Source organism: Cyprinodon variegatus, unplaced genomic scaffold (assembly GCF_000732505.1).
Source record: "Cyprinodon variegatus isolate N-32 unplaced genomic scaffold, C_variegatus-1.0 Scaffold469, whole genome shotgun sequence".
Taxonomy (NCBI): Eukaryota; Metazoa; Chordata; class Actinopteri; order Cyprinodontiformes; family Cyprinodontidae; genus Cyprinodon; species Cyprinodon variegatus.
Genome location: NW_015150922.1, coordinates 451,565 through 465,448, shown reverse-complemented (window position 1 = coordinate 465,448; position 13,884 = coordinate 451,565). Strand labels below are relative to the sequence as shown.

General features: G+C 36.1%; 1 protein-coding gene across 4 annotated transcripts in view; it reads right to left on the bottom strand.

Annotated features, from left to right (window-relative positions):
- Positions 1-13,884, bottom strand: part of kdm4c (lysine (K)-specific demethylase 4C) — a 45,597-nt gene that overhangs the window by 2,093 nt on the left and 29,620 nt on the right. For all 4 annotated transcript variants that reach the window (XM_015389675.1, XM_015389678.1, XM_015389677.1 and 1 more), the window contains exons 18-20: positions 7,367-7,561; positions 4,926-5,096; positions 1,074-1,193 (exon numbers count right to left, since the gene is read on the bottom strand). In XM_015389675.1, coding sequence (XP_015245161.1) covers positions 1,074-1,193; positions 4,926-5,096; positions 7,367-7,561 — 486 coding nt within the window. The remainder of the gene's footprint in view (positions 1-1,073; positions 1,194-4,925; positions 5,097-7,366; positions 7,562-13,884) is intronic.

Here is a 13,884-nt window from a genome sequence, read left to right as displayed (position 1 = left end):
GTGAGCGGCCATCTGCTGAGGCCGACTGGGGTTCAAGGACACAGAAGCAGAGACACAAAAAGCAGCTGTAAAAGGCAGCCCTGTCCAGGAAACACACAGCCAGGCAGACAAGCTCCGAGCCAGCTCCAATATAAGAGGATGAAGAGGGCACATCCAGCCAGTCACTGTCAGAGAAACAGGACTACACTGGAAAACAGGCCGATCTCCAGCATCTATAAACAAAGGTGTTGATGGCAGCAGCACAGCTGATCTTTCTCTCCAGGATGGAGTCACAGCCAGACGAGGCCCCTTGATCATGTAGGGCTCTACATGTACCAATCAAAACTTCGTCTACAGAACTGAAATCTGTTCCTCGCTTCGCCTCAGCAAAGCAGACAGACAACAGCGTGGCACAGATAGAAACTTTAATCTTTTCTAATCCTTGCTGACTCAGTTTTAAAAATCATGTTTTGTGTTTAAAAGAAAATGTACCTTTGGAAGCTGAGGCCGCGTCTGAAACTGTGCCAAATTTAAAACCAGATTGTAAATGGAAAATTCTTGTTCAAGCTTAGAAAAAAATAAAAATCTGACCCATGTCCAGCTGAGAGAGTGCGTCACAGAAGCATTTGTGCATAACTAATGCTTAACGCCCAGCACGACTAAATAAAGCTTTAAGTGGAAGCCCAGAGACCCTGAGCAAAGTGAATTATTCAGTGAGTTTGAATAATGCAGATTGGCACCTCCTTTTCATCATCCTCTGCTTCTCACTCTCTCCATCCCATCCCTCGACCTATTTTCTATCACCGTCTCTCCGACTACCCTCTGCTTCCTACACATCCTTTCTTTTTTCCTCCCACCCCATCATCTCTTATCTTCTCCTCAGCCACGACATCTGCTTCCCAAGAGATCCCTCTCCTTTTCTCGCTCCACCTCTCAGAGAAAGATGGGGGGGCCCCGGGAGTCTCACCATGACTGGATGTTGAGGGAGTTCAACAAGTCCAGCCGGTTCCTCTGACCTACAACTCTTTCTTTTTAAACAATCTTTGAGAATCGGGAGCAGACTAAGGTTTGGTGCAGCTTGTGTGCAAACCTACCTGGTACATGTAGGAAACGTTGGATCCCAGGTATTTAGCACCATAAAAAAGCCCATCAGGCCATTTTACTTGAACAGCTTCCCCGACTTCAGGAGGACCAAGGTTCACACAATCTCTACTCTGAAAACACAAGAGGGAGTCGTTAGATACACAGGCTAAACACCAGAGTTAAAATATGTTTTATTATTTTCGTAATCAACTATCTGAGCAGTCAAACTCTCAGACAGCAATGTGTTGCAAAGAGTTTGCAACTTTTCTCTCATTTTGGGCTTAAATATGAGGAAGTTAAGAAGTTCTTTGAAATAATCAGGAAATAATGGAGACTGATAATTATTGATATTAACGCATCTAATGAGGTAAAAATAAATGAACATCCAATGAATGGCACAAGTTAAATATAGAGATAATGCATGAATATAACTATTGTGTTGATCAAGAGACAATAAACCCTGAAAATGTCAAACTAAGTTGTTTTGAGAAAACACTTTCATTTTAAAGGCTGTACAGGAACCTTTCATGAGATGCTGTGGCCCCCATTTAAGAAATCGAGGAAGTATTTCATATTTCTGATCAAGAAGTTTTACCAGAGCTGAAACAGCTGTCTAGTGTTGTTCTGTTGCTTTGCAGCAAGACGCTCCGAGGTTTTTTTGTGTTTAAACTTTTCCATGTGCATGTGTGGGTTTTCCCTGGGTACTCCTTCCCACTCTACATAAATACACAAATCAATCTAAATAGCTATTTCCAATCCCCCCCTATGCTCTGAGTGGATGTCTGAATGGTTGCTGGTAGACCTCTGAATTCAAACAAAAAAAGTCTCCCCAAAAAGTGGTCTGAGTATTCTGTCCTTTAAATAACAGACTTAAAAAGGAAAGTTTGGTGTCAGACAGCAAGAAAAATAAGGTGCGGATACCTTCCTAACTATGTGCGATGATCTATATATATATTTATAAAGAATGTATACACTATATATGTGTATAGGACCCTCTATATTTATACACACTGTTTCTGCAAGTACATTAAAATTGGAAAACAGGGATTTTTCTGAACCTTTCACTGTAAAATGCAACAAAATAAAAGGTGGAAGGAGTTGTCAGAGAACTGAAAAGATCTGCATTATTGTAACTTTAAAACACTTTTTTCCATGTCTCTTTTTTTTGTGGATTGTGTTTATGCTTGTGAAATGCTGCAAGGGGAACTTTGGCAAGTTTTGAATGTACTTATTATGTTTATTTTTCTCTCAGTGAACTTATGAGAAGCCTCAGAACCAAACCGTTTTTTTGGCCACAGGCCCTCTGACAAGCTTTAAAAGAAGGAGCTTTTTACTTTTTTTTTCTGAACCACACACATATAAACAGAATATTTTTAACTCATCCAAGACAAAATATTAAAGTTTAATGATTAAAAATAAAAACTTAAGGTGTGAAGATATTTAAAAAATATGTTATTAAATATGAAAAACACTGTTCTTATCCAGTAACAATTAGTTATATAGAAAAAAACATTCTTGATCCAGATGACTCTCATCAGAGGCCCATTTCACTAAAAACTTTTACAAAATAAGATCCAAATCTTGAACTCTGAATTGATCTAGTGTCACAGACTCTGCATCACACTGATGCTGCATATTTGATGCATATTTGCACCATATATATTAATGCACTGAACTTCCATATCAATGCATTCTTGCACCTTGTTTTTCTTCCCACACTGTTTACATTTGATCACTGCTGCACTTTATGAAATGGAAATGTTCATTAATTGCCTGAAAAGCTAAACGAAATATCGTTTTGTATACACACTGTGTATATAAAATGATACTAAAAGTTGTGTAAGTCTAAGTCTAAGGAGGTCCACTCAGAGTTGTGCACTTGCAAAGTATGACAAGCCATGATCATTGAAGCTCAGAGTCACCATGACAACAGACAATAGGAAGTACCATTGGAAATGGAGATGTTAAAGCAGAAATGGAAAAAAGAATGTGTTTAAAAGACAAAGTAAAGCGAGATAAGTAGGAGAAGACTGCTCCTCGAGTTAATGTGTAAGTTTATATAAAGGCAGTTTATATGGCAGGCTGTTTTAACATTTATTAAAAAGCACTCCTCTCTGTTTTTCCATTTCTAGATCACTTAAATGGAATTATTCCTGGTCAGAATCACATTTCTAGAAATGTGATCTGTTATTACAGTTCTAGAAAGAATTGTAATAACAGATTACACTTTCAGAAAGTATAAAAAAAGATTTGTACTAGTGAGAATTACAATTAAATACTTAGAAATATTGACACATATTAAGTGGCCATTTTGACATTTATCAGCTTAACTGAATATGCATTTATGATATCTGAAAAAAAAAAATTCTGTTGAAAATAATACTAATAATGACCAGTGGAAATATGGAAATCTGAAATTCATTTCTAGACATCTTTAGAATTTCTTTTAGAAATTAAGGATGTCGTTTTGAGTGAAAAGTTCATTTTGATAAGGAAAAAATGTTTTTCAGATATCAAAAGTACATATTAAGACAACCTTATAAACATATAAACAGCCTTCCATACCCAGCTGTTACCACGATTACATTACAGGGAAAACTAATTTATTGCTTGAATGGTAATGGACCAGCTTATTATATTACGTTCCAGTCTCACGGGACAGAACTGCACCTGGCAGCAGGTGAAGATGAAGCATTAAAGTGTTCTTCTAACAGGTAGGACCTGTGCATCATTTCATGGGTTCCTCCTCATTTTGATTCTGTATTCCATTACACAGTAAACACTAAGTGGCTGTTTCAAAGTGAAGTTGTTTTCTATAATTCTGTTATCAAAAACATCTACGTCTTCCACCAATATCTAGTTCTGTTAGATATTTTTTTAAAGAAGCGTAATGTGTCTAATATGTAATGCTGCAAATGTGAGGACGGATAAGGTTGTGGATGTAAGTGATTGTGACGTAAGACAGCAGCGCTCATAAATATAACTTTATAAATGTGAAAGGACATATATACAGTCTGATGATCCTATAAATGTTTAATTCTCTGTGAATTAATGTTGCTCATTCTTTATTGGATCCTTGTCAAAAACACTTTGTGTTTTTAACACCTAATGTCTCTAATGGACCTACTGACTTATTTTCTTTTAATTGTTTACACAAAACTACAACAGAAATCTCCTGACTAAATCGGGTAATAAAACAAGGGGATTGGCTTTAGGGATGCAGAGACAGAGGACATTGAGTTTATTGAGGAGAACCTGCTCCTGACCAGGTTAGCTTTATGGAGAATGTTACTACGGTAACAACAACAGGGGTTGCACTTCAAAGTATATAAATCTAAATAAGTCCTTTTTTTCTTAACATAAGTGCATTTTTTCTTGAAGAGGTGAGACAATTTGCCAACGGAACAAGACAATTTACATTTAAAATAAGAAAAAAACTATTTCATTATCTTAAATAAAGTGCATATTATCTAATGATCTTGTTTTAAGAGTAAAAATCCTATTTTTGTTGGCATATCATCTTATTTTCCGACTCAAACTAAGGGAAAATACACTTAATTAAGCCCTTTTTTACTTATTTCTAGGTTGTTTTTTCAGTATGAGAAAAATTTCTTTGTGAAGTGAAATCAGAGTTTCCCTGATTCAACGTTTAGAAAATGTAAGAGTTTTCAGTAAACCTGCTTTGTAAAACGGGTCTCACATATTGTAAGTTGTGTTATAACTAATTTACCCTGCAAACAATTTGCAAAATGGTTTCTGACAAAAGAACATCTTTCAACATTTAATTAAATTTGTTCTACAGGGTTTAAAAAACCATGAGCTGTAAGGCAATTAGTCAAGCAAGTGATCAAAGAACCCCTCACCACGATATCCTCGGGGTAGGTATCATTAGAGAAGGAGCCGTCGTCAAACATGACCTCGTAGAAAGTCTGCGAGGTGATCTCTGTTACTTTGGAGCTGTAGTAACGCAGGTTCTTGTGTTTGGAGATCACGGTCTGTCCCAGTGAGATCACAGGTTGGCACAATCTCTGATTCTAGGAAAAGAGACAGAAAGGTGTCATCTCATAAAATGGAGTCATAATACTTTATCCCAAACCACCAATCTTAGATAAACATTTTATTTTGTCAGTAGTGTTGTTACTTTACACTGCTGTCAACACAGAAATAGTAGTAATCTATGCTGCCTTGAAGGCTTTTAAATTTTTTCATATATAGTAACATTTTGGGGTAAAAACTGGGTTTTCAAATCATGCAGAATATTCAAGTTCTTCCACTCTAAACAAGACATTAAGAATAAATTAGAAAAAATGTCGGCTGCCTGAGAACCTGAGAAGTGTTTCACTTCCTTCGGTTTATTTATATAGCGCCGACTCACAACACACACAGGCACTTTACAGAGAATGCAATGGGGTCAAAATGTGAGACTGGTGAAAAGTTTTCCTATCAAAGGAAACCCAGCTGATTGCATCGAGTCGTTGACTCTCAAGGATTCGATCCTTCTGGATGAGCATCTGGCGACAGTAGATATTCGCTTGCATTGTGTCCCTGACTCTTCTTTTCATAGTAATTTCAAGACTGTTTGAACTCCAACATTCAAAAAGAAGGAGAAAACATGCAAAACATTTAGCATTGCTAAGAGAGAATTAGGGGGACATTCTGAGCAAACGGGCTTATCAAGATTTAGGAGGGTTTGGTTGGGGGAGTGTGGCTGTAAAGGTTAAAGGTGGAACATTTCATCTGATTAACACAAAGCAATCACAACAATATTTTTGGAAAGAAAGAATGAAGCTGTGAGTTTTTTTCTACAATAAAAAATTATCCTTTATCCCATTCCATCATGTTATAGCTAAAATTGTTTTATAAACAAAATGAGAATCACCCACTTAGACCCACTTAAGAGCTGTTAATATACCAAAACTGTTGAAAAAAAAACATGTAAACATCTTGCATTTAAGATTTAAAAAAAAATTTCGTCTGTCAATATGCTCTATCCCAAACTCCTTAAATTGAAAAGTTTTAGTTTCACCTGGTTTAATTTTGCTTAATGTCTTCTTTAAGGCACCTTTTGTTGTCCGTTTAATAATTGATGAATCGAAAAAAATAATCGACAGATTAATCGATTCTAAATAATGGTTAGTTGCAGCTCTACATGCATTTGTGTTTAGCCTCCCTTACTAAATACTTTGTAAAATGAACTTCTGATGTTTGTCAGGTACTCACAATAAATAACTGATTAAATAGCCTGTTATTAGTAAATAAATAGTAATTAAATAAAAATGTATAATTAAAAAACCTATTGACAGATTGTGTCCACCTTAATTTTGGCTCTTACAGTCCCTCCAGATTAACCATGTTACTAATTTGACAAATAATCCTCCTAATATCAGAATTAAATGAAATCCAATACATGATACGGTGCTCTGGTCTCTGTTTCAAGACTAGCCAGATTTTTGTCAATTTAATTGTGAAACAATTTTGAGAGCCAGAACAAAAGAAAAAACAAAAAACACAAGCTTAATCTGTGCTGAATTGTAGAGATGGATGTGATAGAATTAGCCCTCTGGAACTGCTAGTTAGTTTATGTGAACAGCCATTTTTGGTTGACGGATCAAACGGTGCTTCATGACATAAATATTAAGAAATAAATATTGTTCTCTTGTATTCAACAACAAACCTCTAAGACCACTGAAATAATAGATTAAATCACCCATAGATTGACTTCCTTTACATTATATTTAAAGGTTTGAAATTAAATGAGCTCAAATATATATAAAAAAAAAAGGAAGTAACAACATAAAATCCGTATTAACGATGGGTGTTAAAGAGCATAATGCCGGCGAAAAATAAATTTCAAGATTACCAAAAGGTCCTTTTTACTTGACTTGGATTGTGTTCAAAATTAATACAACAATGGGTTGTACTCGATGTGTTGACGTTCTTCTCAGGCTCAATCTGATCTGATCAGACCTCAGAAATGTCCTTATGTCATTATGCATTTTATTAAAGATTATTTTAACTGTAAGAGTCAAACCAACACTAAATAAATGCACTGAAAAAAGGAGGCTCCTAAAAACAAGATAAAAAAAAAAAAAAAAAAAACACTGTAAAATCATCTGTCCACGCAGCAAGAAGAAAAGAGCATTTCTTTATCCAACATTGTGGTTTAAACACGGACACTTTTTTACTGAATGATTCATATTAGAGTCGACTTTTAGGAACTAAAAGTCGACTCTAATATGAGGACTAAAACCTGAACACAGCCCGAGTCTCGCCGGCTGTAGTAAACCTCTATCCTTTAACTTACAGCAGACGAACTCCGTGACTGGTGTCTATGGCAGGTGACTGACACCACATATGGCCAATCGTCCGGCTCCATGGTTACCCCGGCAGCATGGGCGCAGGTCACGTGAAAGGAGGTGGGACAGCGGCCACATGAGCACTGGATGCAAGCCCCTGCCTGCCGCTTCCCAGCGCAACGGCTGCGACAATAGATGCATTTCTGTAAACAGAAGCAGAAGATACCAATCCATCAGTCCCTGACTCCTTTCTTTGATGTTAAAAGAAGAATCAGAAGAGGAAAGCTCTTTTACTTCCTAGCATGTTTGCACAGGCTGAGAACTTTCCATGTCGTGACTAAAACCTTCAGTACAGACATGAATTTTACAAAAAAAATATCAACAAACAGAAATAGCAACAGAAAAATGGTGCAATATATGAGGCTGTTTAAGAGCTGCCATAGTCCCAGTTGTGCTCAAAGTAACATTTTTTACAAGCAGCATACACTCTAATTTGGAGCAGAGGGACGAGGATGAACAGATAAATAAAAACTAAATGATGCCAAATTTGTCACTGGTTGCCAGGAAACCACAAGAAATAATGAGTCAAGCATGTTTTCTTTATTTTTCCTCAAGCAGCGTGCTTCATTTAGGCTGTCAGGATACTGTTTGCATTTGATGAAGGCTATTTTAATGAAATGCATTAGATTTAAAAGCTGAGATTCATATTTTTGTGTACAGCATAAACACTTCACTAACTACAGCATCATCCTTTAAAAAATCCAGACATTCACATTCATACTCCTTTGGATTCAAAAGCAACTGGAGCATTAAGGCTGCATGATAAGGAGAAAAAGAAACATGCATACAACAAAATCAATTTATAAATTCTGTAATAGCAATATAACAAGATAAATATTAAAAGTCGTTATTTTTTCTACTCTGGCCTATCAAACTACCGTAAAAGAATACATTCATTCCACCCGAACAACAAGGTCTTCTTTATGAAGTCTGATTTCTGCTGCGTTGTTGTTGAAATAATATACGGTAGGTTTCAGCTTCTTCATAAATTCACCATCTGAAATCCTCTTTACCAGGTCCAGTTGGAAGTACTTTTGAACAGGGGGTGCTGTGAAAGTTTTTTTGTTGTTTTTTTTTTGACAAAAGACCTATGAGCCTAAAGGCCTATTTAAAACCCAATAAAATAAATAAATAGATTAAGATTTTTTGCCATATACATTTCAGTGCACGCAACCAGGATCTGTAACACACAGACATCAGTTCTCAGATGAATATATCTCAGCTATTACTTAAACTTCACGATAACACTATAACAACATAGATTTGGTCAGCTGGCATGAACCAGAGTCATTGTGTTTATGTCACACGTGACTTTATTGGCTCCAAAATCCTTTTCCGCAAACCACAAGGAAATAACTACATTATAATACTATTTAAACGTTAGTGAACAGTTCTCTATATCCATTACACAAAAAATCTTACCTTAAAATTTAAGAATAGATATGAAAGTACGTGGCGGCACCATGCTCTTACTTTGAGCTACAGGCAGGGTACCCTGCCTGGTTACAGGTGTCCAAATGTTGAGGTGCGTTCTGAGGTCGTGGAGAAATGCGTTTCTGTGTCATATTTCCTCCTTGTTTCGGTCATTAGACTATGTAAATTTACTAGTCTTCTTCCACTAGCTTGCTTGACATTGCCATGACAACGAAACTTCCTTGAACTTATGTTGATTAGGCCTCAAAATAATTAAATGAAAATCCAAATACATGTAATAGTAAAATGAAAAGTCAAAATCATTTCCCAAAATATTCATACGAAGTTTAGAAGTTGTGCAAATTTTTATATTACAATCAGATGTGCTGATGCCATCAACACCTTTGTTTATAAATGTTGGAGATCGGCTTGTATTTCCAGTGTAGTCCTGTTTCTCTGACTGTGACTGGCTTGATGTGCTCTCTTCATCCTCTGACATAGGAGCTGGCTCAGAGCTCGTCTGCCTTGCTGTGCCTTTCCTGGATGGGGCCGCCTTTCACAGCTGCTTTTTGTATCTCTGCTTCTGTCCAACCCCAGTCGGCCTCAGCAGATGGCCGCTCACACTGAGCCTGGCTCTGCTGGAGGTTTCTTCCTGTTTAAAGGGAGTTTTTCCTCTCCACTGTCAACTGGTTTTCCTTAGATAGAAAACTTTGAATCAATTTGACTGTATGATCTGGTGAACTTTAAAGTGCCTTGAGATGAAATGTAGTGTGAATTGGCGCTAAATAAATAAACTGAATTGAATTGAATATTTGTCTCTAAAAATTTTGCCTTTAATCTGCCAAATAAATAAACAATGACAACACTATATAGAGGACTGCTGTCCAAAGTGTGGTCTGGGGGCTGTTTGCAGCCCTTCAAATAGTTTGGTTTACTCCTGGTTTTAAGTAGATGTGAATGGAGCACCTTGTTTGTCTTGGAAGGATTTTTATGGTGGATTCATGCAGTTGTTTTTGCAAAGAATAGACCAAGAAAATTATTTATAGGCCCCAAAAAAGTTATGAAACTATTTTTTTCTTTCCCTAACAACTGAAATAATTATAAAGCTTTACAGTTCTTTGAAATTAATTATATGGCTAAATTTACCAGTTAATATCGTGAAACGAGAAGAAGTTATTCAACACACACAAGTTACAGTATTGTTTAAACGCAAAGCGGCACCAAAACAGAATAGAAAACAGCAGAGTTTAAAGATTTTCACAACAAGCTAACAGTGTCATGAGCTGGCTGTCGTGGGGTTTCCTTTTGCAACAACCAGTAGACAACGACACACACAGCTGTCATACAAAAATAAATAAATGAATGCTTTTGTAGTTTATCCTGCAGCTTTTTTGCACCAAGCAGCCCATCAATTCGATTTTTCTCCCGCTGCGACACTGGCCTCGGTCTCTTTCACAGATTCCACTTCTTATTCTCTTCTTAAGGAGAAGATAAAGGCGACATCCTCCCATTATAACCCAACACATTTGCTGCTCCTCTTTCACCCCCTTCCCAGGCCTCCCCATCTCACTTCATTTCCTTAAAACACCCATCTGTGCTCCACTTTTCACTTCACTTACCTGCCCAGCCTTCCCTCTTGCGGTGTGGTAATGTAATTTATGCATTAAAGTAATTCCCCAGAAAGACTTTTGAACAATCTGTAAATGCTATTTTCATTTTTTTTTTTTTCGATCACCAGAGAATGCATTGATGTGAAACATGAATTAGCTGGTGTAAAAAGAAAAACAAATAACCTGAGAAAAAAACAAAAATATGCTTTCTAAATATATGCCAAACCCTGAATGAACCCACTGTGATAAATCATACTGTTTGGGTTAGTTTGAATAGCCACACGCATCATTTACAACCTAGTAATATCTACATAGAACCTGTCTAGCAACATGAAGTAGGCTTATTCTTAAGATGATACGGTCACCTGATATTGTAATGGGGAAAATGAATAACACCTATGTTTACTAACAACTGGAACAAAGAGGTGTAAAACAAGAGTAATGATATAAAGAGAAAAAAAGTCATCATCATTTCATGTTCAAGCCTTTAAATGTAACCAGAGTGAGCTCCTGGCTTAGAGATTTGTAAAGTCGGTGTATGGCAACTGGTGAGGTTCTTTAAAGGTTTAAATTCAGGGTATACATTTAATTTGTTGTGTCCTCAAACAGTCATTTCATGTAAAAAACAAAAAACAAAAAAAACATCCAATTTCAACAATTTAAAGCAACTTGGCCAAAATTCACACAGAAAAAATAAAAAAAATGCATCATATAATTTGTTACCAGAAGCATTTACAGTATTTAATTAATCTAAAAGGCAGCTACTGTTCCTCATTGGTGGTGTTTGTCAAATTAGCTTTTTTTTTGTTTAATAAAATCACTCGTTCAAAAACTTCATTTTTGTATCACTAACATGTGTCTAATGTTCTGAAACATGATTGTGATGAGATGAAATCCATAATGAGGCAAATGCCTTTTCTTAAAACTCCAGAAATAACAAAAAGGATGGTGCAAGTAAGAAAAAAAAAACTTTTTCTCTCCTCAACTCTGCCATCAGTCACGCCACTGAAATCCATCCCCTCTATTAATCCCTTTGAAAAATCAATAACTGATCTAATTAGTGCATCAAGACAGAATTAATTAAATTTGTATGCCCTCTGCAGCAGCATTGGCTTCATCTTCCCAATTACCAGCTAATCAGTTCATTTAACTATCAGTTAAGTATCGGGAGATACTGCAAAGGGGGAGATTTTTTTCTCCTGAGAGATGAACTAAAAAGGCAACAGAAAAGCCTAATGTAAGCTGGGTGATGAAAATCCTAATAAAGCATTCTTTAAAATAATGAACCCTCTCCTATTTCCTGGCCGATCATTATCTCAGACGAAGAACTATTAAGGAGAGCTATCCTTGATGACTAACTTGGCCTACATTTTAAGGGAGCCTGTTCCCACACCTGCTCTGCTATGGACAGCAATGTCAGGCCAAAGTGGCCCTACTGTCAACACATATCCCCTGAGGACAGTTTGACCAGATTCAGTCTGTCATCTAAAATAACCTTTTTTATTGCGATTTCTGCGTCAGCCAAAAGGAAAACGAGTACACTAGTTAAAAACTCCCCCTAACCCAACAAGAGTAAAGAGGACAGTAAATTTATCACCTTTTTTTAAGGATTTTTTCCCAATACATGCGCCTCAAGCAAAGTGGATCTGGGTACCCGTGTTGAGCCATGCGTTAAGAACATTCCCACAGTAAATTATGAATGCATGTGTTGCGTGGTGGTGAATTATGAATGCATTGGGCTGCTGCAGTGGCATTGGGTCCAACGCAAACTTTAAAACACGTGGCAATAAGGAAAAACATTCAAATAAAAAACAAAAAGTGGAATTGGTGAAGGGAAAACTTAAATAAAATCTCAATTAAAGACAAAGTCTGTGTGATGAATTTGTTGTGAATACAAGGAAAAGGATGACTGTGTCATTTATTGTGTCATTTTATAAATATATGTCCTTGAATTTCATGCATTATGTACAAAAATGATATGCTGAGAGAGACATCATTAAATAGGATTTAAAGGTGTAATAACTAACCAAAACAACAACACAATAAAGCTTTCCATCTAACTCAATAACATGATACAACAAGTAAATTAGTTATTCTGATAATAAAGTTATAATAATAATACAACTTTGCCTTATATTGTGACCTAAACCTATAGCTAAAACTCGCATGACTGGATCCTGACATTTTAAGCCCAAAGCTGAAGGTGTCAATAGTCACTGCTGCCATCCTCTGGTTTAGAGGGGAACTGCTGGTTTCCTCCATAATTCACTATTTCACGATGTTAAAGAATCCCTTAAAAAAAAAAAAAAAAAAACCTATATCTGGGTTATGACCTGGATCGTCACCAAAATTGAGTGGATTGTTCCCTGGCATGAAGAGCCCCTTTGTTAAAATTGTCATTCAAATACATTATTAACTTTTCAGGTTATTCTGTATAGATACGAACAGACAAACACGCACACACAAACTCGACTAAAAACATTAGCTCCTTGGTAATGATCAGCAAAATCAAGAGCTGAGTACTGCCTTTATTGGGTTCATATTAGGGCTGAAACAATTGATGATATAAACCGTGATATATTGATTATTGAAATAATCGTCAACTAATTCAGGAATCAATTAATCGATAACTGGAGTATAGAGACTGTAAAGCATGCCTTTAGCTGACAGAGCGACTCAAATAAAGAAGTAATTATATCAAAATTGTAAAAAAAAATATTTATATATATATATATATATATATATAAATATTTTGCATTTCAGATTTAAAAAAAAAGTTTTCTTCTGTCAGCATGCTCTATCAAGAACTCTAATGGAAAGACTTTAGTTTCACCTGATTTAAATTCGTAAAAAATCTTTAAGGAACCTTTGGCTATACGATTATTAATCGATTTGCAAAATACTCGTTAGTTGCTGCACTAATTCATATATCTATTTATTTTAAAATACTACGTGAGATCTATTTTTTTTCCCTCGTCTTGTCATTTTTACTCTCAATAAAAGAGACGACACACTCGCAGAGTATTACTGTTGGTGGAAAGACTCAACATAATTAAGCAGAATACACAGAGCAGAGGAAAAAAACTAATTAGAAAATCTGGTTTTCTGTTTCTGTTTTTGTTTCAGTTTTAGATTATTCTTCAAACAGAAAATGCCCTGGATATATATATAAGGCACATTCACTGTTGTAGCTCACAAGCCCACCTGGCTGCATTAAACAATACCACTAACTGTGTTAGCTGTTAACCGGTCAAACTCCAATAATTAACCAACATACCCCGATTTCAACATTGCATTGAATCGAATCAACATAGTAACACAAGTTGAGGCAGACTGGTACCCCAACAAAAACATTTGACTTTATGCTGAAAACATACTCTACATTGGGAAGTTCGGTCTGGCATTGCTCAGTAGTAGCGTGAGTATGCTCGCACAATATCTGG